The 24,614-nt window shown below is 33.0% G+C and overlaps 1 protein-coding gene across 7 annotated transcripts in view; it reads left to right on the forward strand.

Moving 5' to 3' along the window:
* Nucleotides 1-22,591, forward strand: part of LOC132702109 (A disintegrin and metalloproteinase with thrombospondin motifs 7) — a 185,340-nt gene extending 162,749 nt beyond the window's left edge. For all 7 annotated transcript variants that reach the window (XM_060670548.1, XM_060670546.1, XM_060670544.1 and 4 more), the window contains 9 exons: nucleotides 3,501-3,639; nucleotides 3,694-3,868; nucleotides 3,929-4,069; nucleotides 8,522-8,649; nucleotides 8,706-8,956; nucleotides 9,856-9,973; nucleotides 16,945-17,080; nucleotides 19,340-19,545; nucleotides 19,606-22,591. In XM_060670548.1, the coding sequence (XP_060526531.1) occupies nucleotides 3,501-3,639; nucleotides 3,694-3,868; nucleotides 3,929-4,069; nucleotides 8,522-8,649; nucleotides 8,706-8,956; nucleotides 9,856-9,973; nucleotides 16,945-17,080; nucleotides 19,340-19,545; nucleotides 19,606-19,749 (1,438 nt within the window). In that variant the 3' untranslated portion in view covers nucleotides 19,750-22,591. The remainder of the gene's footprint in view (nucleotides 1-3,500; nucleotides 3,640-3,693; nucleotides 3,869-3,928; nucleotides 4,070-8,521; nucleotides 8,650-8,705; nucleotides 8,957-9,855; nucleotides 9,974-16,944; nucleotides 17,081-19,339; nucleotides 19,546-19,605) is intronic.
* Nucleotides 22,592-24,614: the final 2,023 nt, after the last annotated feature.

The following is a 24,614-nucleotide window of genomic DNA, read 5'->3' on the forward strand; positions in this document are numbered from 1 at the left end:
GTTTGTGGGGAAAATAATATTTTAAAAAATTAGTCAGCAAAAAATAGTTTTAACATTTCAAATGGTAAAAGAAATCACATAATTTAAATAACTATTTTGATACATTTCTTGAGAACATTTCCGATTGTAATGAAAAAATCACTTTTTACAATCTTTACAATAATAATTTGCAATTTTCTATAAAACCTTCAACAGGCGGTATGGTATTAAAACAAATGCAACTGATCTATATGACATATTATACATTGATAAATATATTACGGATATAATCAAATGTTGTAGCGAAATAAGCTACGTTCCGGATAGTTTCTAATGACGTATAATATATCCGTTTGATAAATATTCTTGCAATAATTTCAAAAATTTACGAATGAATATAATTTAATCAAATGTACCAATTTTTATTGCAAACCATATTGTTCCACTTATGCGATGTGGTTAGACCAGTCGTGTCTTATGTAACAGCTCCAGCAGTTAAACTCTCAACAAAATTAGTTAATATTTTAAGTTCCACACAGATTTTAAACCAATATTTGCAATAAAAATTTCTTTTCAATTAATCCACAAAATTAAAAATATCAAAATCCCTTCTAACGCAACACAATTGTCTTTTGATGTACAAAACTTATTTCCCAGTATTCCCCCTATGGATGTGATAGATTTAGTAGATTTCACCCTAACTCGGAAACAGGTTAACCCATTGGTGAAACAGGATTTATTAGACCTGAATTATTTTGAATTTAATGGACAGATTTACATCTCTAAGGAAGGCTTGATTATGGGAAACCCACTTAGTCATTTGTTAGCCGAAATTTTGATGGATTATTTGGAAAATATCATTTAAATTGAACAGATAACTCTATTAAGACTTTACTATTACGAAAACGCAAAACAAATTAGATTTTTCCATTTATCATAAACCTTCACACGCGGACACAGTCATACATAACAGCTCAAATCACCCTTATACAGACAAAATGGCTGCATTTCATTCTTTTATACACAGACTTGTTAATACGCCACTCTCAACAGAAAATTACAACAAAGAACTTAATATCATTATACAAATGGCACTGAACAACGGCTACAATCCATCCATTATACATAAAATAATAAATAAAAAAATAAATCCAGACAACAGTAAACTCTATTTATCCGAAACCTAATACAGAACACGAACAATTTAAAACAATTACATACATAGGAGAACCCAGCGAAAAAGTTTCAAAACATTTGTCAAAATGTGGTTTAAAAATAGCTTTCAGAACTAACAACACAATAGGAAAATTTTTAAAAAACAATAAAACGAAATGTTCAAAATCTCAAAAATTAGGTGTCTACAGGTCGAAATGCGGATCTTGTCCTAACATAATAATAATACCATACCACAATATCATTTGACAAAGCCACAGTGTTGTCATGTAAAAATATATAATTTCGTGAAAATCTGAACTGTTAGTTCTTATTTATTTTGATAAATGGATTTTCTTCAAGTAAAAGCCACCTCAGTTCGGTTTTTAAAAGCAATAGTCCAGATTCTAATTATTAACACTCAAACACAGAAAAACACATTTTTGACGACAATTTTGATATTTTACATACAACCTCAAAAACTACAAAATGAAATTAATTGGAAGCCATGGAGATTAACAGAATGTATTGCTTAACGATCAATTAGATTTAAATACCACTCCTTTATTGAACTTAAATTCTCACAACAACATTAATTAAGGTTTTATGGTCATTTTTCGGTATATATAGTAGCAGGTAGTTTGTAAATATTACATTTGATAAAGACACGGTGTTGTCGAAACAATTGTAATGTAAAAATATATAATTTCGTGAAAATCTGAACTTTTGGTTCTTATTTATTTTGTTTTAAAAAGAAGTCTGGTAAGAAAATGAGTACCGTTCTTGTGCTGTTATATTTCTCGAAGGCTTTCGATACAGTCATCAACTTTTAATATCAAAGCTAAAATATTATGGATTTTCTAATTAACCTTTTACTCTTTTGTCATCATTTTTGAATAATAGAAAGCAAATAATGTCCTCAAATGACAAATTTTCGGATCAGGTCCTCTATTATTTATTGCGTATACTTGACAATACACAAATTTATTATCGTTTTGATTATGATGATTTTTTGGAGGTAGAACAAAACATAGGGAAATTACGATTTACGAACTTCCAAAAGCCATAACCTTAAGTTAAAGCCTACAAAACCATCATTTTTACTTTTTGATAATAAAAATAACATGAAAGATTCTATACATATTTCAATTGATGGCACAGTGCATAATGCTAAGAACTTGAGCATTTGTTTAGATAACATATGTCATAGTGCTTATACTGCATTAACAATATTATACAGTAATAGACAAATTTTCAAAAAATTCAAAACCAATGTGTGCGCTTTGTGTATGGCTTAAGAAAATATGAACATATTACTAATTTTTATAAACAGATTGGGTGGCTTAGGATGGAGTCTCGTAGAAGACTACATTTCTATAATTTTTTAGTAAGGAGGAGTTTTTCGTTTAACGAGGTAAAGTACTATAATTCAACACCCGATAACCTGGTAAATTTAAATTGTAATACGTTTAAAATGAAATATAAGAAATAATTACTGCATGCTTTAAAAATTCGTAGCTAGGATAGGACGTCATCATCAATTAATCAATCATCAATTCTTTAATTTTGTTTTACCGCACACCAGTTCAGTTAGAGTAGCTAATTCAGAGCTAGACTGCGCCAGTTGACGGTACAACTACATTCCCTCTCAATAGAGAAGAGCCCAGGGACGTCAGATGGGCAGATTCGCATTCGAAAATGGGGCCCCCATTGGCGTGGATCAAATCGTTCCCTTCTACGTTTCGTGACTGTGTTACGTGGGTGCTTATACTTCGTTCATTTTTATAGAATATTATTTTCCTTTTGCGACTTTTAGAAAGTTTAGGAGATATTGACGATTTGTTTTATTTTTCACAATGTATATATGTTGATTGTTGAGCAAAATGGGATATTTACATTTGTATTGTTCATTTAATTGTTTTAGTTTTCATAAGAAATTCCAGTAATCTTCGGATCATTAACAAATTGAAAAGAACAATGTGTAAATTATAGCTATACACCTTTCCCAAAACTTTTCAGTTATAACGAACTAAAACTTAGCACGAGGTACTGGAATAATAAACATTATGGGTATTAAAAATCTGGTGAAAGCACCAGGCATTCAACAATAAAATACTTGTAATTGAAATGTTCAGCTACATGATAAACAACGCAATAACTCGAGCAATCGAACAATGACGTCAGTGGGCTCTTCTCTATTGTGACAGACTATAATTGGTCTCTGTATTATGTTTGTTACGCTATTATATGAAATAAAAGTCGTTTAATATTATTATTATTATTCTTAAATTTAGTAAAAAAGGGACATTGAAATTTGTTAAAATATAAGATAAGGGTTCATGTTTACATTGTTTTATTCACAATCGTAGACTACAGTTCGGCACTTCGGATGCTGTGGTGTGCTCGCCAATGGACGAGATTTGTGCCAGACTCTGGTGTCAAGTGAACGAAACATGTACGACTTTGCTCAGACCGGCAGCGCCCGGAACCCACTGCGGCAAGCACAAGGTAAGTAGTACTTACGGCACCGCATTGTCTCAGATATGACGTTTTGCAACTCAGTGGTGCCAAGAGCAGAAATGCGTCCCTATAATGGACCCCCCAACAGCAATCGACGGCGGTTGGGGCGAATGGAGTGCATGGTCTGAGTGCTCTAGGACGTGCGGCTCTGGCGTCTCTATTATGCAAAGGGAATGCGATCATCCGTCGCCGTCTGGAGGTGGAAAATTCTGTGTAGGTAAGTCCGTAGATAATCCGCTGCTCTATTGCTTGTATTTGCTTATTGCCTATTTGGTAGGGGAAAGGAAGCGATATAAAATCTGCAACACCGACCCTTGCCCTGAAGGACAGCCGACTTTTAGGGCGGTGCAGTGTTCATGGCACAACAACCGATCTTATGAAGGAAAGAAATACGAGTGGCAGCCATATTTCGATCAGGGTTAGTTTTGGTTGGTTGGCAGAAGTTTACACTTAATTGAATTCAACGTGAGAAGACAAATTATACTGATTGATAGTTATCTACATGGGGGAAAAGTCGATAATAATGAATAAGCATACAAAATCATTCGTCAGAAAAATCAATATTTTTTAAAAAGGTCTCTTAGAGAGATTGGAGCTTTTTAAATGCGGAAGGTAAGAGGTTGTACTTTGTGAACAAAACGGATTTCATTTATTCTTTTGCTGACAAAGATACGGCTAACATAAAGGAGCTTGAAAGCGTTGGGTAATGATGTGTTTGTCAAACTTTAAATGCGATGCTAAATGTTAGGTTTCGGATAACAGGATTATTATCGATGTAAATATTAAAACTGTTTATTCCGCTTAAACTTTCCTTTTTTTGTTTAGATAGTTTATTTTTTCTAAAAAAAATCTAGTTTTCACACTTGCAAGAAAATTATCATAAAGCCGTTAGCGTTATTTGACGATAACGTAAAAGATATATTTGAAATAGATGATGCGGGTGTTCAAATTGTATTTTCTAAAAACATAGTTTTAGAAAATGCAATACACGAAAAATCCAATCAAATATGAAATCTACGGCAGATCTCTTTTCATAACTTTTAGACGCTGCAGTGCCCAAAAGGTTGTTCGCTACAATAGGTGGCAGTACTTGCGTGAAAGAATAATAACAAAAAAATGTAGAAATATTTAGTCTCAATGTTATAAATTTACCTGCGGAGGGCATTCCGTTAAATATTTTATTTTTACGAAGATGAAGGATATAAACGCATTAATGATGTTTCATCTGTACTATCCTTCTTTTTAAAATGTCTTATTTTACGTATGGGAATATTTGTTTCAGAAATATGTAACGGCGTTACTACATGTAGTTGATTAGAATAAAAAATATAATAATTATTATTCATGATTGTAATTATATAGATGGACAAATAATTGAGATATTAATTATGTTATAAATATCTTATCAATAAAATATTATTCTAAAATCAAGTAAATAAAACTAGATGAATAAATAAGTTTTTATTATTATTTATAATAAATAGTAATACATTAATTAATTTTAGTCGACATATAAACTATCGTTGTTGGAGCCTAGACAAATAAATAAAAGGCAACTCTACAAGAAGTTACTTTATTTGCGAAAGTTAATTAACAGCTATGTACAGAACCTTCAATAAAACACGAAAACCCAATGTGAATGTCAAGTTTATTACGGAAGTGAAGTTGTTGAGACGATTACACTTTTTTATTGCTTAGAGCGTATGATTTAAATGGGAATTACATATTTTTGTGAAAGAAACTTATTTCCAAACAAAAACTCGATTTGGACGAAATTCGGGTCTTTAATTAGACAAAAACTAGTTAAATACGAGCATTAACGTCACGATGCGCTATCGTCCTTACTTTCTATTTGCAATCATTATTAATTATTTACAATCATTTTGAAATATAGTGTAACTTTCCGTGATCACCGACAAATTTTTACTAATAAAAATGAATATTTATTAACGGGTTGGCCATATTTTAGTTGCTAATATGATTGATCGCCGCACTCTGTTGGGAAGATTGTTATCATATGGAGTTGCAGGTATTGTTGTTACAGGATTGCAAGCAGTATGTCAATATTTTTAATGTCAAAGATGATATAAAACCTACTTCTCCGGATTCATCTTTCACGCTACATGCTGATGATAATTCCATTGTCATGTCGTGTAATCTTTGATTACAGAATAAATCTTGCATGTTGAGCAACGCCAGTAAGTGGTTTTTAAGAAACCACCATTCTCAGAAAATATGTTTTAGTCTTATGTTATGTTATGTTCAATCTGAGAAGTTACATTTTTAGGTATTTCCATCGATGAGAATCTTAACTATAAAAACACTGCAAGTTCCTGATTTCTCGCTCAAATTCGTGCACTGTTATAATTAGAACAAATTTATTGCTCTCTCATTGATTACGGGATAATATAGGATTCATCTATGCAATCGACCACGATGTTTTTGAGAAAAGTGCTATTCGTTGCATTCCTGGGGTACCGAGTTCTTATTGTAGTAGAAATTGATTTAATAAATACTGTATTCTGACCTTACCAAGTTTTTTTATATTTCATAGATATACATTCTTTTAACAGCAGACAGCAAATCGTTTAGCAAAGATAAAAAAAATTCTAAATCACCCTGTAGACTGGGGATGCCGGTTTTTAATAATAATAATAATAACGTTAATTAATGAATTTGATCAAATCCATAAAAAAATGAAAGTATAAATTTTTATCCTCTAATATACGTTAAAAGAAATCACTGAAGTGCTCATAGAGTGTTTGTGCGTGACAAAAGTGAAAATGTTTGAGCTTTAGTCTTGGTAAAGTGTAAAATGTCTAAAATTGGGAGGTAATGACAAAGTTAGATTAGTTGGTTATAGCAGAGATTAAGTCGTAACCGAGTTTACGTCATATTCAAAATGAAATAAACAATGATACAAGCCCTAATAATATTGTTTTTGGTATTTAAGGTCAATTAAAGCACTAAACATTTCTTTTCCTCTTAATAAGATCCAATCTTTAGTTTTAGTATTAAACCTTTGGTAAGATTTTGTTTCCTGTATATCCCTCGGCAGCATGTTACACAAACTGAACGAATAGAACTTCATTCTTCTTTGATGATGTGTTTTGTTAGTAACTGTTAGATATGCTAACGAATTGCTTGTCAGGTGGTTTAAAGTAAAGTTTATATTAAATCTCCTTTTTTTAATATTTTTTAAAATTTCGTTACGGTCCTCTTGACTTATATCCAAAAGCTTGCTATACAAAAACGGAGCCTTTGTGGGATAGCATCTGTCTTTACCATAAATAATTTTGATAAACCATTTTTGTATTAGGTTTAGGAGAATGCTGCAGGTCATATGACTTTGAACCAAAGGCAAATAAAGAATTTTTAATTGTTTTATATGAAGTCAATCTTTTACATACATAAAGTTTATCAGAATCTCTCTTAATTTGTTCGTTAATTCATATGCACATTCCACCAAAGCAACTTGCCAATTTTAACACCTAAATAAGTTATTGATGTCGCTTCTGGTATTTCATAATTATCAAATTTTAAGCCTCCTATTTTTGGAAGGTTATTTTTGTAACTTGAGAAAGGCGTGTACTTTGTTTTTTCTATGTTTAAAGTCAATTTGTTATGTTGGTACCACTTCTTTAGCTTTATAAAATCGTCCTTTATTTGTTTCTTAAGATCGTCCCCCATTTTTGCTTTACCCGCAAAACTTATTATTGTCCCTGTAAGCAGGACATTTTACATGTCGTTTATTTAAATAATAAAAATAAGTGGTCCTAGGAAAGTGCCTTGGGGTACGCCAAACTTTACTGATCTCTCGTCACTTAAATTGGCATCAATACAGACCCTTTATTTTCTATTGTTTTTATGGTTTTTTCATGTTCAGATGAAGACACATTACCTAAAAACATTGAGCTATGCAAAATAGGGATGTTATTAAATTCGTTTGGCATGGCGGTCTTATTTCTGAATTTTTATTTGCTCCATTTTTGTCTTGGTCTTCCATTAACACAGTCCCAGAGCCTTGCTTTAAATGCAACGTTTGACATTATTTTCATTTAAAGGAGTTCCTTCTGACTGTTTTTAATCTGTATTGTGACCTGAAATTAAGCAGCAGTGAACTGTGTGGGTCTTTCAGAATAAGACAAAACCCACAAGAGTTGTTCGTGTGCAAAACACCTCGAAACAAATGGTAGCCTGTTTTTTCAGGCGACGTTGCAACTGTTTCTTTGGTGAAAAGTAAAACAGACAATTCTGAATGATACACAATGGTTATTTGTTTGCCGAAAGTCGTCGAAGAAATTCGAAAAACCAACCTCCGAAAACAAATCACTCTCCACGACGGCAATGCTAGCTCTCACCGATCAGCGCAAACAAAGAACATTTTGAGCATTAAAAACGTTAATTTGATGAGCCATCCACCATATAGTCCTGATTTAGCACCTAATTACTTCTTTTTATTTCCATACATTAAGAATAAATTACGTGGGCAAAGATTTTTGACACCAGCAGAAACGATTGATGCATTTAAAAAGCATGTTTTGGAGGTGCCCGACTCAATGTGGAAAAAGTGCTTTGATGATTGGTTTTATCAAATTCAAAAGTGTATTGATTACCAGGGTGAATATAAAAGGTAACCCTCGTATATGTCGTTAACTATCCAACTCCGGCCATATTCGCACATATTTCAACTATTTTTGCAAGTCCTTTACCCGCTAATGCCAAGCAAAAACAACCCCTACATATTTTCACAGTAAATATGACTTCCACTGAAATCCTTATTCTCTAAACACTCGATGTAACACCGACATTTTTATTATAAATGGATTTTAACGGTGGACAGAGTCGTTACAATCGGCAAGTGTTTTAGGCGACCCCTGCCAGCTGTATTGCAGCGATGCCAATGAAACCTTGATAGTGCCCTGGGGCGACTACGCCGCTGACGGCACGCCCTGTAGTATCGTGTCGCGCGACATCTGCATCTCGGGGATTTGCAAGGTGAAAACAATTCCCCCCATTTTCTCAAACGGGATTGATATTTTCCTGTAACGTAGAAAGTAGGATGTGATTGGGTGGTAGACTCGACCGCTACGGAAGATGACTGTGGCATATGCAACGGAGACGGCACCAGGTGCGACATTGTCCGGGGCGAGTACAAGAAACAGAGCTCCACCCCTGGCTACGGCGAGGTCGTAGTCATACCCAGTGGCGCGAGGAACATCAGAGTCGAGGAGAAGAGTTATTCGGAGAATTACATCGGGATAGAGAGCGCGCTCAAGAAAAAATTTTATTTGAACGGCAAAAGGTGTGTAGAGTATCCCGATTGTTTTGAATCATGTTTAGCGGTGAGGCAAACAGATGGCGCTAGTGTGTAGCTCACGTCTTGAAGCCCTGACAGTCCGTTATAAAGTGTAACAAAAGACATGTAAACTATTGTTTTGTCAATCGTTTATTTTACGAGGACCGAATCAATCACTGACCAATTTCGAAAAGCAATCATTTCAATCAATCGTTTCAATACTTTTTGTTGCCTACATAAGTGGCCAATAGTCACTGAATCCGAACAGTCCGAACGACCGATTCAGATTCATTTGAATTTGAATTATTGTTGTCTATTGTTCTGTTTGCTGTTTTAGTTATTAGTATATTTACCTGTGTTCTGCTTTTTATGACATCATGCTTTTAACAAAATAGGTGCTACGTATTGGGTTGTACCAGTAATTGTATAAATTAAATACCTGTGTGGTAATAGATATTTCATTCAATATTCAATTCAACACATAAGCAAATCTACCAATCGATGTCGCAACTCAATAATATAGAATAATTATAACAATACTCCCATTCCTTTTCCGTGACCTATCTCAGTCGTGCATTTAAATCTTAAACCATTCAAATGAATCGTATTGCGGCGAATTCGATTTGTTTTGGTACGGTCGCTCGATCGGTCGTCCCGTATTCGGTCACTTCAGACCGGTCGGGCGGCAGCGAGAGCGAACAAGGTGATCGAATCGTTACGAACAAGCTGGATTCGGTCGTTCGATCCTATGAAGTGATTGAATCAGAGTGATCGAATCAATCGCGATTGACACAACTCTAATGTAAACTCTTTTGGTCATTCTCTCTCTTTCTCTTGAAGAAACTCGCACAAGTTGCATGCGAGGAGGATGTTGATGCCTGAAGTTGAATTCGCTTTGTTTGCAGACACATCACACTTCCTGGCGAGTACAGCATCGCGGGGACGCAAGCTTTGTACGAGAGGGAAAACCATTTGGAGAAAATCAGAATTCCGGGGCCCATCAAGGAACCAATAGTCGTGTCGGTAAGTTGGGGAGTTTTTACTTTAGCAGAAATCGATAAAAAAAATTCAATTCAATTCAATTTATTTATTGTTTATAAGGGAATAAAAGTCTTCCTTAGAGCAAACTTTTTAATCAACGGACCAATTTAAATTTTAATCTTTTTTCGCTGGTCGCACATAAAACAACTTTATTTTGTAATAGACCTTAGAATACAAAAAATTAAAAAAAAATTAAAAGTAAAGATTTTGGCGACGAATTTTGATGCAAAATAAAAACTTACATTAAAAGAACAGAAAAATTTGGCACTAATTAGTATCAGCCATAATTGATACACACTCCGCATTTTAATCTTGTATCATTTAGTCTTGATCGGTCATTTTTGATTAATTTTATTCACCCTTTACTAGAATACTTAAAGCGTGCTGTCTAAAGCTTGATTCTATTATTCTATTTTTTTTTTAATAATTGAACTGAGGTGGCTTTTACTTCCATTTAACAAAATAAATAAAGAGTTCAGATTTTCACGAAATTTTATATATTCACATGACAATTGTTGGTAATTTGGTAAAGACACGGTGTTGTCGAAGCAATTTTCATATAAATATATATAATTTCATGAAAATCTGAACTTTTAGTTCTTATTTATTTTATTTATTTATTGTTATTGTTATATTTTCATCTGACCTGATTCTAGCAGTTATACTGCTGTTTTTCTCTCTATTTGTTTTGTAAATTGGTTGAAGCGTAAATAAATAAATAAATAAATAAATAAATAAATAAATAAATAAATGAAATAAATAAATAATGTCATTGTACTTCATACGTACTTCCAAACAGAGACATTATTTGCTTTGCATTTTTCATCAAAAGCAGAAATTTCTTAGGGTTCAAATTAAATTTATAAAAATTTTCAATGTTTACTGACAAAAATGCATTTTTCAAATCGGTATTATTCTGCATGTCAATTACTGAAAGTGATCGGGAACTGAATCCACATCGATATTAAATGGCGAGGAACATTTTCATGAAAACCGCTTTCTTCTCAGCTTTGAACATAAGGAATCGTGATTGAAATTCGTTGATTAAAATGTATTTTTGAGATGTAGTAACATTTTCTTTTTGTGGAAAGTGTTCACAGGTTTAATTTGCGCTCCAAATTGTTAATAAACCGTCCTTTGCCCTGACGTTCCACATTAAGACCATTAAGATGCTGAGTTTTGTCGATAAGAAACAAAAAACCTCACTTCCATTCTATATTTCCAAAATGAGGAAAGGCATATACCCCTTCACATCCACGGACAATTATATTTGGCTTTTTAGATTTTATACTCTTTTTAGCATTTCAGCTCTATTTTCTAGCCAACCAGTATGCGTCGGTATTAAATACGAGAATTCTTTAAATTCATGATGATTTCAGACTTTTTGCACACCACTTTTCGTGATGAAATTGAAAAATATTCGAACACTGTCTTTACTCCCTCGTACAGATCTTTACCGGTTGTGGGCCATTGCATTACAGTTTGAAGAACAATTCTTCGTTAATATTAAATTTGTTGTAAATACCACGTAGCCAGCTATCGCAACTCTCATCAAGTGCTAAAGAACAGTATTCGAATTTTGCAATGCGTTCACGAAGCGTTGTTGCTATTTTCTCAGAAAAGTGTCCAATTCTTCTTGGAATGGTGAATCTCGATAAGCTAATGTTTGAATTAATTATTTATTTTATCAGTAAATGCTATTTCTGCAACAGCAATCAGAAATTCTTTTATCATCATCAGGGTTTCAGTTTTGCTTTGACTCACAACAAACAAACAAACAACAAAACTAGCCTTTACTGACTTATTTAATAAGGAAGCTTGATTTTTAAAAGCACTCGTACATTAATAGAGAATTCGACTGTTTAGGGATCGATTGTGAGTTAGCAATTAAGGACATTAACGATTCTAATTTAAACAAACATGTATTAGCGAATATAATAAAAAAAATAAATGTCACGAGTAAAAACTATCAAAAACAAAGGTTCTGAAAATAACATAATATTTATACGTGCAGATAAAGGGAAGACGGTCACAGCTATCGATCTCACAGAATATATTTCAAAAAGCAACAGTTTTCTTAAACCAGAACTTTTCCAATGTATCAAACACGATCCTACCGAGTTATATCAAAGATACTATTTAGTGACAAAGACAAATATTTTTTAATAATTATGAATCCACAACCGCCGAAATTATATTCTTGAGTTAAATTACATAAACAATATATGCCCATTAGACCAGTCGTGTCTCACGTAGCAGCTCCTGCAGTTAAACTCTCAACAAAATTAGTAAATATTTTAAAGTTCCACACAGATTTTAAACCAAAATTTGCAATAAAAAATTCTTTTGCATTGATCGACTAACTCGGAACTCGGAAACAGGTTAACCCATTGGCGAAACAAGATTTATTAGATTGCTTAATAGTATCTTTAGACCAAAATTATTTTGAATTTAATGTACAAATTTTTGACAGGTTTGACTATGGGAATCCCACTTAGCCCTTTGTTAGCCGATATTTTTATGGATAATTTGGAAAATATCATACTAGAACATCCTTTAAGTAAAAGTTTTCTATGGTGGTATAGGTACGTGGATGATGTCTTTGCTTGCTTTGTTGGAACGGACAGACAATTGAATTCTTTTTTAAATTACATTAACCAATTACATAATCGTATAAAATTCACTATCGGGATTGAACAGGATAACTCTATTAATTCTTTAGACTTAACTATTACAAAAACGCAAAACAAATTAGATTTTTCCGTTTATCATAAACCTTCACACACGGACACAGTCATACATAACAGCTCAAATCATCCTTATACACACAAAATGGCTGCATTTCACTCTTTTATACACAGACTTCTTAATACGCCACTCTAAACAGAAAATTACAACAAAGAACTTAATATCATTAAACAAATTGCAATGAACAACAGCTACAATCCGTCCATTATAGATAAAATTATAAATAAAAAATAAATCCAGACAACTGTAAACTATTAGATCAATTAGATTCAAATACCTCTCCTATATTGAACTTAAATTCTCAGAACAACATTAATTAAAGTTTTATTGTCATTTTTCGGTATATATAGTAGCAGGTAGTTTGTAAATATTACATTTGATAAAGACACGGTGTTGTCGAAACAATTGTCATATAAAAAGATATAATTTCGTGAAAATCTGAACTTTTAGTTCTTATTTATTTTGCTAAAAATAGCCCGCTGTTTTCCCAAATTTTCTCCATTAGATTAAACTTGTCTATCCTTAGTTGCAATATTAAGTATTGATATTGTTGTTCATGTGTTGTATCGTATTGCCTTTTTATGTAATATTCTTTTAATGTCGACACAGTGTCTGAGGATATTAAGCATATACCTTTGTCTTTAACAAAAGTGAAAAAAATTATCACATTTCCACTTTTATTGCCTGTGTTTTTTGTTTATTTTTCGGTCATTCTAGTATGGAAAAAAATTTGAATTTGAAAAAATTTGTGGGAAACCTTAATTTTGAATAATATCGCGCCCACGCCTTTCAAGAGACACAAGAATTGATAAAATTGCTATCAGTCTGAGCGAATGTGTGACAGAATCAAACATAAACATAGACGCGACGCGTTCGTGTTGCTTGTTTGAACAAGTAGCCATTACAAAAAAAATCGGTTTAGTAAGTACCTATCTACCATTTTATTACTCAGTCTTTACGAAGTCAACTTGAAAAACGATAAAGTGTTAATCTCAACGTTTGTAAACAGAAACATAGAAATGTGATTTCGTTCTAAAATGAATATTATGCGATTTTAAAAAAGTGATTACATTCATATTTATTTAATATTCGGTATATAAGAGTTACTTTATTTTTCAATTGATTCCGTGAAGACTAATACACAAAAAACTCCATAGGATAGTTCCAACCTCATGATAAATAGGACATCTAAGTAGTATGCGGAGTAGGATTTCATTTTCGTGCACAGTGCCAAGTTCAGTAGGGTTGAGTTTGAATGAAAAACTTTCATACGTTAATGTTGTGAAGTGATTATTCGGTAGTCTAAATTGCAGTGGTAAATTTAGAATAACTGATATCGAAAAAAAGGTATTTGTTGAACGCTTAAAAATTATGTCACGTAAGTAGTGTTCAAAGTGCAACGACATGTCGTTTTTTCAAATACTACGCCTTGTATGTTATTGAATGGTGTTGTTCAGGTTTCAGGTTCAGGTTTTCAGGTTCTGGGTTTTCTATATTTTTCGTATGTTTATTTTATTTTTTGAAATAAAATTATAATCCAGTATCGTGATTGAAAAATCAACTAACTCACGATGTTTTAAGAACATCGATCATTTGCCGGTCACTTACAAGGCAAACAAGTCTGCATGGATGACATCGCAAATTTTTGAAGAGGAGATACGGGAATGGGATGCAGAATTAAAGGGGAGGAAAATATTACTTCGCTTAGATAACTGCCCTGCACATCCCCACATTCCAAATCTACGCAATATTGAATTGGCATTTCTTCCAGCCAAAACAACAAGTGTATTACAGCCGATGGACAAGAGCGTAATAAAAAGCCGAAAGAGTCGATACAGGAAAAACATTTTAATGGAACTGATCGAGTCCGAAGACAAATTTTCCATTAATATGCTAAATGCACTCAACTTTATTAGTAAAGCTTGGAAAGAGGTGACAGCAGAAACAATCCAAAACTCCTATGGTCATGCAGCAGTTATTACCGAGACAGAATGCGAACAGGACTTGAAAGATGATCAGCCACTAAGCGAGTGGATAAAGCAGTTTCAAGAACAATTACGTTACAAGTGAGGAGTTGCAAAATTTTATGGTGATAGATCAGGATTTGTCTACAACAGCGGACTTGACAGAGGAAGTCATATTACAACAAGCAAGAAAGGGTGAAGAAGAGCACCAAGAAGAAGAACAAGATGAAGAAGTTGATCTGGGACCACCGCCAACCATTTAATAAGCCCTATATTCAATTAAGCTGCTAGAGAAAATTTTCTATTTATCATGGGGAAGATGCCCCTATCGAAGAAATGGTAAAAATATAAGCCAAAAAATTAAAAAGAAAATGACCGATTACTTGAAACATTAAATGTAGTCCTTAAATATTTATATAAAATGTTCCTAAGTAGATGTTAAAATATGTATCTAAAATAATTAAATATTACAGAACACATAAGCGTATTGTTATTTTTCAAGTGCCTGTGTTTCTTTATAACGAAAACTCTTTATATCGAAAAAAAGCACTCCCTTCAATTTCGCTATACAGAGTTTCCACTGTATATGAAATTTTCCTAGAAGCTTAAGTAGAATCCAAAAATGTAATAATATACAAGATGTTCCATTTACAAAAAAAGAAAGTTGTGTTTACCCAAGGTAACACTGAGTGCCCTGTGTATGCAAAAATACAATAAAATTAAATTTCGTTTCGATCCAGGTGACTTTCGTATATAACATTTTTTGGTACACCTCGTATATTCTGAGATAAGGTATAGGGTTATATTATATTGGCCACCCTGTACAGTGCGGAAAATTAGTTCAAAGTCGCTGAAAATTGTCCTTTTTGGGAGAAATTATTATCCGAATAAAAAACAACCCGTTTTGTAACTTTTTAATATACGTACACTCAGAATTTATTTATTATTCTAGTTTTTTAACAGCGCTAATCTTTGGAACCCCCTCACTAATCTTATTAACTGACTAACTAAAACTATAAACGTCAATGGCACTTATTTCGGTTTTTATACCGTCTGAGGTATTTGATTTTTAAATTTCCGATAACGTTAATTCGATTTTCGACAGGTAAACAGATTACCTTAATACAGATTCGAAATTTAACGGAAGTCGCGTAATCCAAATGGCGCATCAAACTACCCTACCAATAATAACGGCTATTGCCAAATCCTTTTCAATCCTTTCCGAATTTATAACGTTCGTTTATCCCATTTTAATCGACCGCAACGCCTTCATGTTTATTTCTGTTTTTATTACTCTTACCTCATTAAATAATATTAAATCCCTGCACAAGTACAAGCGGCCGCATTAGAATTTTGTATAGAAAAATTAAATGAAATTTCATCAAGAGTTTAGAAAATCTTTTTTATGAAATAATTACTCTTTCACTATATTGAGGTTCATTTTTCATATTATTATAATTATTATTATTCATTTTTTAAAAATAAGTTGGCACCGTTGCATTTAAATTCAAAACAAATTACGGTGTCACATAAACGTTTCTCATATTCTACTTCATATTTCCTTTATTTTTTTATATTTTGATTTTATTTAACATCTTCCCAAATACTTTTTTAAAAAGTGAGTTGTAGTACCTCGCCACTCTATTAACAGAATTATTTTTTTTATACTACTATAGTAATTACGCACTCTGGTGACATGTTCCACAAACAATAATTCGATCTTCATATATAAGAGGGATTTTCTTTTTAAAATGTAATGCCACAAGATTATCTTTCGGATAAATAAAATTTATGTCAATCGAATAATCCATCGTTGTTTTATTGCAACTTAAAGTTCTATACATCGAAAAAAAACACCCCTTAGTTTTTGATTAAAAATACCGAAATATAAAAGGTAGCCCTCGTAGTACGGACATTTGTCCTAATCGGTAGTAGGAATCTCTTTCATTGTCGCCAAAATCCAATCGCGTTCCGCTACATCAAAAACAGACCAAACAGGCAATCGTAACCGTCGAAAATTAGATTAAAACAAATGACAAACTAGACCTAGATAAGGGCGAAATTAATGACCCTGGCAGTAAACAAAAACGTCCATCTAAATCAATTATCTTTGCGTATAACTGAATTGTCTTCGGCGACTTCGCCGTTGCTGCCCCGAATTACCCCAAAGGGTCCGATTATGAATGGAATTCGTATCGGCAAAACATGGCGGCATTAATTGCCTTTGTTTCCATTCGTTAGATCTTCTTCAGGGGCAAAGTATACAATCCGGGTGTCACCTACAAGTATTCCATATGGAAACCCGAGGTCACCAAACAGTTGAAGTACACCTGGATACTGGACGAATGGTCCCAGTGCTCGGCAACGTGTGGCGGCGGTGAGTTTTTCCGATAGAATAGATTTTTCATTGTGGATTAGGTAAAAATTGATTAATGGTGCCTTAGAAGTACGGTACATTGGATTGTTCTGAACATTTTGTTAGTTCCATAAGCGGCGACGCTCTATCAATCTAAAATATCTTTAACTCTGCGACGTTGTCGCTTCTTCGAAAAAGTTGCAGCATTTTTAAAATTTTAAATGGGACACTATGTATTTTATTTTATGAGTCTTCAGCGGTTTTCGAGAAAATAATTATTTTCTTAATTTTTCCAACGAAAACATAACTTCAACTAAATTTTTATTACTACAACATTGGAGCCAGTACAAAGTTAAAATTTTGGACGTAGTTTAGGGAGGGAGCAGATAGAATTTCCTAATATCTTAATTTGTTGTACTTTCTACAGGGTTGATCAATACTAATGATTTTCTTACCGGATACAAAAATAGTGAAAAGTGCATTTTTTAAATGGAACACATATTCTAAGAGAAATAAATATATTAAATGGTTTGATTTCTGAAATAAAAGCAACTTTTCCTGAAAACTGGATTACTGTGACATAATTCATCTTCTTAAGTGGCCATGGCAAAATATCCGTCTTATGCTAAATAATTAATTTTTCGTTTGACAGTTCAATAAAGATTGATTGTGGCGCAACTTTTGTCGATAAAATCGATTCGATGTGAAAGGAAACCAGTATTCTAATGCTGTCTTAATGAATTTGTTTATTATTCATGGACAATGCAACCGCATTGTAGTCAAAATATGATAAAGATAAAGATGTAGAATTGAAAAATGCTAACAGCAGTATTGTCAGATTTACCACAGTTAATAAAAACGTTCTTGACATTTTAGAATTTTGGAGGTTTTCGAACATAGAAAAAGTTTAAAGGCGTATCAGCGATAGGTTACTAGAATTATAAATATCATTGTGAAATGTGACAACATTACGGTGCCAATTTTAAAAAACCCAATTATAAAATATTGTCCGCAATTTACGTTACTTTTATACGTCCCGTATATACTTGTCACACTCCACACGGAACCAAAACTTGGTCGAATTTAAAAGGTGCGACGTTGTTGTGTTAAAAGTTAAGCGGTGCACGGTGCCCTCTAGCGGCAATTTTAAAAACTTCAATTACAAAGCAAATACTTAAAGGTTATACACCAAAAAAATAGAATAATGACTGTCTTTAAAAATTTTTATGTCTTATCATACTCTCGATGCGGCCTTAAAGAGGAAATCGACACAGAATGCTATATTAAATTTTAGCTCTAACTTCCGACAACCGCTAACGCAGCCTTTGCATTCTCCAAAGCATTTGATACCGTTGCACATCAAATCCTCTCATCAAAATTGGAAGAGCCTGGATTGAGGGGAAAACTACTTCTTAAAATTTATTTGACCAAAAGAAAAATCAAGATGTTGAGATTGATAGTGTCATTAGTGCAACCGGGGGAATATCGGGTTAGTGACAAGTATCGTAACGCTTAAATATCTCCAAAACTGCCATAGCTGGAGGTTTGTAAAAATGCAAAATCCACAAATACTGACAGCAAAGTTGGCACTGACGCAAACCTGCAAAACCTCCGAAATTCTGACACTTTAAGAATGTTTTTATTAATAGTGGTAAATCTGAAAACACTGCTGTTTGCATTTTTGAATTCTGCGTATTGAAAAACCCCCAAGTATTCAATTTTATCGCTCCAGCTTCGGCAGTTACTATTTACAAACCCGGTATTCTGCACTTCTTTTATATTGGCATAACATAGATCAAAATATTTTGCTAGTGTTTCTCTCGTAAGTTTATTTGCTCTTATTCTCTGGTCCTTTGTTGGTTAGTTATTTACACTCTTTAGTCATTTTTTATAATAGTTGACTTTGGCTTTGGCGTCTTTTATTGATTCTATTTTTTAGCTAAATCAAATAATTTTATTTTATTTTGTCATTGACTACCATTCTAAGTGCCGTGTATTATGCCACAGTTCGCACAGCTGTAAACTACCACATAGGCCTGGCAACAATGCAGTGAAGTTAATAAAGTTTTTGCCGCAGAAATTTTTTTTGAGAATTCTGCGGAACGACTTTTTGGAGGAAAATATTCTTACAGTGTGTAAAAACTACATGTATAAACTGTATTGTATATTCACACAACAATTCTTACCAAAAAGACCACACGAGTATAATAAATAATTTCCTAAACGACACTTTCTTCCCCTCCACAATGTAAAAAATCCTGCAGTAATCGTTTCGAACAGGTACGCAATACAGACTTCCGCAATGTCAGGAAAGGACCATTTCTCCCATCGCCTCGGAGTTGGAGACGCCGAACTTCGTCGAAGGTGAGATGTGCGACCCCAGAGACAAGCCCGACAAGCTTGTGCGGACCTGCAATGACGATCCGTGTCCTTCGAGGTGGTGGATAGGTCCGTGGCAGGCCTGTCCTGTGACGTGCTCCGCCGGGGTAAGGGGGGAGACATCTATGAGTGGGTAGCGCTGACATGATGGACGGTCGTTGTTTCAGAGGAAGAAGCCGATGAAGAAGAGAAACGTCATGTGCGTGGACGACCGGGAGACGGCGCTGCCAGATCAATTTTGCGACAAAAATGTCAAACCCATCGAATACGAACCCTGCGCGAGGATACTGCCTTGCGACGCATACGAATAGACGTGATATTCCGTGCCGAGTAGCATAGATATCCGATAGGAACCTTAGAAAGTGATATAAACTAACGAGGAAGATGCCACGGCCGTCTTCAACCGCTTATCATAGGGCTAACTTTAAAATGTACCCGTCGCACTGACGCGCTGTGGTCGCGAAAACACGACAAAAAGGCTTTTATAATAAACTCGTCATATATATTTTTTTATTTTACCACCATTATACAGGGCAAACTAAAAAAGAGGTGGACTTAACGAACAGTTGGAGCCTAACATAAATATTTTCTGTGGATGGTTGTATTTATGTTATTAATTATTATTGGATATCATTACAAACGTTAAAATTCCATACTCAGTACCACTTCACTATTTCACAGGGTGAATTAAACCATAAAAATGACCGTTTAACATATGAGCCGCAGTTGACCAATAACATTATTGAATATACGCATTCATGCGTAAAGTTCATTGGATAATTAAAAGGTTGAACGACAAATAACTAATCAATATGTGCTGTAAAAGGAAGTATCTATATCACTTTTATTATGTTTATTTAAATTTATCAAAAAATATTCCATTCACTTTGACGTATCGTAGCAATATAAAATTGCATGTTTGAGGTTATGGTTGTCACTACAGAAGTATCGAAGTATCTGGTCACATCCAGGGAATACCATAGCCTGCGCACTGCAAATTTGCTTGGAGATTCCATACAGATTCGCTGTATTTATTGTATATTTTACCTGTTTAGCTCTTGGGCTAAATTAAACTGATTTGAAGTAGTTACTTTTTCGAGCAATCTTTACTGCACTCAAATGTTTACACTATTTAATAGGAATGACACGTCTGATTCTGAAGTGACAAAAGAGTTGATTCAAGATAAATAGCAGCAATCCCTATATTTGAGTATTATTAGCGTGTTGATTTTAACATAACTCTTTTTAAGGATTATTAGATTGTTGTTTGACAAAAATATGACACTCGAAACTAAGAACCAATAAATAGACTCAAAAAATTAACATCCGACTTCATTGGAAAAATATTGAATGGAAGCAGATCAATTTTTTTTAATACAATAAAATTTAAAGGGACGACTTAAAAAAATAACTAGAAACAAACAATTATATACCAGCTGAATTACAAAGATATATTGCGCAATATGTAGAAGGTCACATAACAAACAACAACTATCATGAAAATTAGTTACAGGACGTTGAAACTAGCTTTGTAAAAACTGTCGTAACTTTAACATATGGTATAACTCTTTTTGAGGTTTATTAGATTGTTGTTTTCCAAAAAGATGACACTTGAAACTAAGAACCAATAAATTGACTCAAAAATTAACAGCTGACTTCACTGGAAAAATATTGCATGAAACAAAAGCGGAACATTTTTTTTAATTCAATAAAATTTAAAGGCACTACGTAAAAAACAACTGAAAACAAAATAATATATACTAGCTGAATTACAAAACTATATTACGCAATATATAGGGTGTCATAACAAAGAACAGCTATCATGAAAATTAGTTACAGGAATTTAAAACTAGCTTTGTAAAAATTACCGTAACTTTAACATGTGGTATAACTCTTTTTGAGGATTATCTAACATATGGTATAACTCTTTTTGGGGATTATTAGATTGTTATTTGGCAAAAGGATGACACTCGAAACTAAGGACCAACAAGTAGACTCAAAAAATATTACTATTGGAAAAATATTGCGTGACATTGAAGCGGAACATTTTTTTTTTAATTCGATAAAATTTAAATGGACGACGTAAAAAAAAAACTGGAAACAAAAAATGATATAGAATCTAAACCACAACAAAATGTATACTAGCTGTCGAATAACTTATTTTCCGCCGCGCAACAAGGAACAAGAAAATTAGTTACAGGGCGTTGAAGCTGTATAAATTTCAACATGTCTAAACCTCGATATTGAACAACAATTTTTTCTTGTGTGTGAAGTCTTTACATAGGCTAAAAGAAAACGTTTTTCAGTTGGCCACTTTGGGAAATACAATGCAACCGCATAAACATTAGGCAATTAAAATTTCTGTTGCTGGTTGTTTCATATTCATGCGCGCTATGAAAATAAAGACTTAATATTTATGTTTGCTCCATAGGAAGTGTTTGTGGCGAGAACTTAATTTATGTATATTTAGAGAATTATTTCTCCCAAAATCTTTAACATTGTATTTTTTTAATGAAATTAGTAAAATAAGACGCATATACTTATTATAAGGATGTAATCTAATTATTTAATTTTAGAAAACAAAGGATTCTATGCTTGCCACTCCTGAATAGTTTAGTAATTTAGTAGTACCATTTTAGGTACCTTACTAATGTACATATCTGAATCTTTATCAAAGCTTCTATCTAAAATCGAAGGCAAAAATGGCCGCATACCGTTGTTTTTAGAAGATTAATACAGAAACCTCACTTTCGTTCCCAAAAATCAAGATGGGTAAAATCGTTGGCTTTTATCTTTACTTAGCATCAATTAGCCTATTTGACGTTTAATTTGGCCTTAAGTGCTATTGTTATAGAGTCGTTATTAATTTGAAATTTGGACAATAGATTTATTACTAGAGATGCGCTGCTGAAGAATGGCTACGAGTGTGTTTTAAGGTAATAAAAATCAGTAAATGCTATTTAGCTGAAGATATATTTATATTTACCGATAGGTGGTACTTGTAATTTAACTGTATTTGTAATATATTTATTCAAAAAATAGCTAATGAAACTAACGCGCAGACTAGTAATCATAATACTTATCGGAAGACTGATTTAACAATAAATGAGATAATTATTTTAACTTTGTAAAGTGGTTTGTACTAATGTATATATAACGTAATAAATCATGTTTAATATTGTGTTATGTGTTTCATTAAAAAATTTTTTTTTATAATAATCTGAGCCACACCATTATAGATTACATGCGGGGAGTTTACTTTTAGCACTGGCAATCCAAAGGGTTTATTTTACTTGAAAATGCCCAATTATTTCGGATTTACCAAACGAACCACTAATTTACTGTTTAGAATGCCAAATGATATTTAATCTCGAAATTAGATTTTATTATTACCTTTTATGATACTTCGATATACACAGAATTACCCATTTTTATTATCCTTTATTTTTTTAGTCAAGGATACTAATATGGAAGAAGCTATAAAAGCAAATTGAAAGTTGCGTCCTGTATATGCGTAGGATCTATTTTAGGTTGACAATAGGATCCGACTTTAAGAATACCTTGAATTTTTTTAAATTATTATATCGGGAAAAATTTTAGGAATCTTATCTTGAAGAACTTTGGAATATTTTTATTTAGAAGGTTTAGATTTTTTTTTGCCCCGCGTATTGTCCCAGATCATTTCAAGTGCCGAATCCATCCTAAACAAAGTGCCATCTCAAACAGCTAATAAAATTCGATTTCATGCCTCACAAATATTTAAAAAATAGTCAACGCACTAATTTTAAAATCATGTTAAGGAAATACTACTGTAATGATGAGCACAACTGACCATCCAGAACAAATTTAAGATATTCTTGCAAACTTATCCCATCGTCAACTGAAAAAAGATCGCACGTCATCAATGGAACGCAATCTTAAATCCGATTTAGTACTTGTTCTCAGTGAAAAAACTCACGACCCTGAAATTCCTTGTTTCTAAGGCCTTCCTAAGCTCCTATATTAATCTGGCCTCTATATTAAAATCCTTTACAGGGAAAACTGATAGTTTCCTATTAAACTCCTTTCACTTCACTGAACAATTAAAAACCATTACATTTGATTCAAACGATATTCCGGTTAGTTTTGACGCAGATAAACTCGTTACTAAAGTTCCTTTTCCTGAAACTGTCAACACCATTTGAAATATATTAAAATCTGGAATCAAATTTTCTCATCGTAATAATAAAATGCATAATTATCAGTTTTTGAGAAGAAAGTGTTCTACACTATCTAAAACCAAAACTATGAAGACGCTATGTAGCCGATGGTTCTGTGTTATTTGGCCTCATAGTCAAGAATATCTATGACATTTTTTTATGCATTTAAATTTTATACACATATAACATACGTTTTACAGTTTAAATCAAAACTAACAATAATTTTACATTCTTAGATATTCTTATCAGTCCTAAAATTGCGGTATCCAGCGTACAGAAATCCTACGCATACCGATACATTAATGCATTATCACACTATCTACCCCAAAAATGATCGGTTTTCAACTCTCTTGTTTACAGAGTCGTAAAACTGAACATTCCATACACAGGCGGTCAAGAATAAATTGGAGAAACAAGATGAAAAGTATCAACTATCCTAAAAGAATATCAAGCAACCTTAAAACCAAAACTCATCAGCAGTTGCCGAATACAGTGATGAAACAGGACATTAAACCTTATTCGATAAAATTTAAATCATGAGAATCAAATCCATAGAAATATCTAAAGAACTAAACAATCTTATCCGCGAATAATATGGGAAACAGTCGTTCGAAACAAAGTGCATGCCCCTAATTTAACTCCGCCCTTTCAAACAATATATAAGCAGGTACAGAGTAGAACGCAAGCCAGTTGCAGTTAAGCTCTGAAGAAGGCAATGGGACTATTGTCGAAAAGTCAGAAAGTGAATCTATCAATAACCGACACAGGAGAAATACAGAAAATTTCTAAATAGTAGCTTGTAGAAAGAAATTTCTTAAAAAAAAATTGGCCCAACCTAATTTTTAATGAAAAAATATGTAACAAAATTATATTAATTGAAAACCGTCAAAGGCAACGTAGTAATAAGATCAGCTACTCAGTAATGCTTCGAAGCATTGCAAAAAATTTAACAAAAATAAACAACATTTTATCTCAAT

The sequence above is a fragment of the Cylas formicarius genome, unplaced genomic scaffold, assembly GCF_029955315.1.
Source record: "Cylas formicarius isolate icCylForm1 unplaced genomic scaffold, icCylForm1.1 PGA_scaffold_5__7_contigs__length_24384050, whole genome shotgun sequence".
Taxonomy (NCBI): Eukaryota; Metazoa; Arthropoda; class Insecta; order Coleoptera; family Brentidae; genus Cylas; species Cylas formicarius.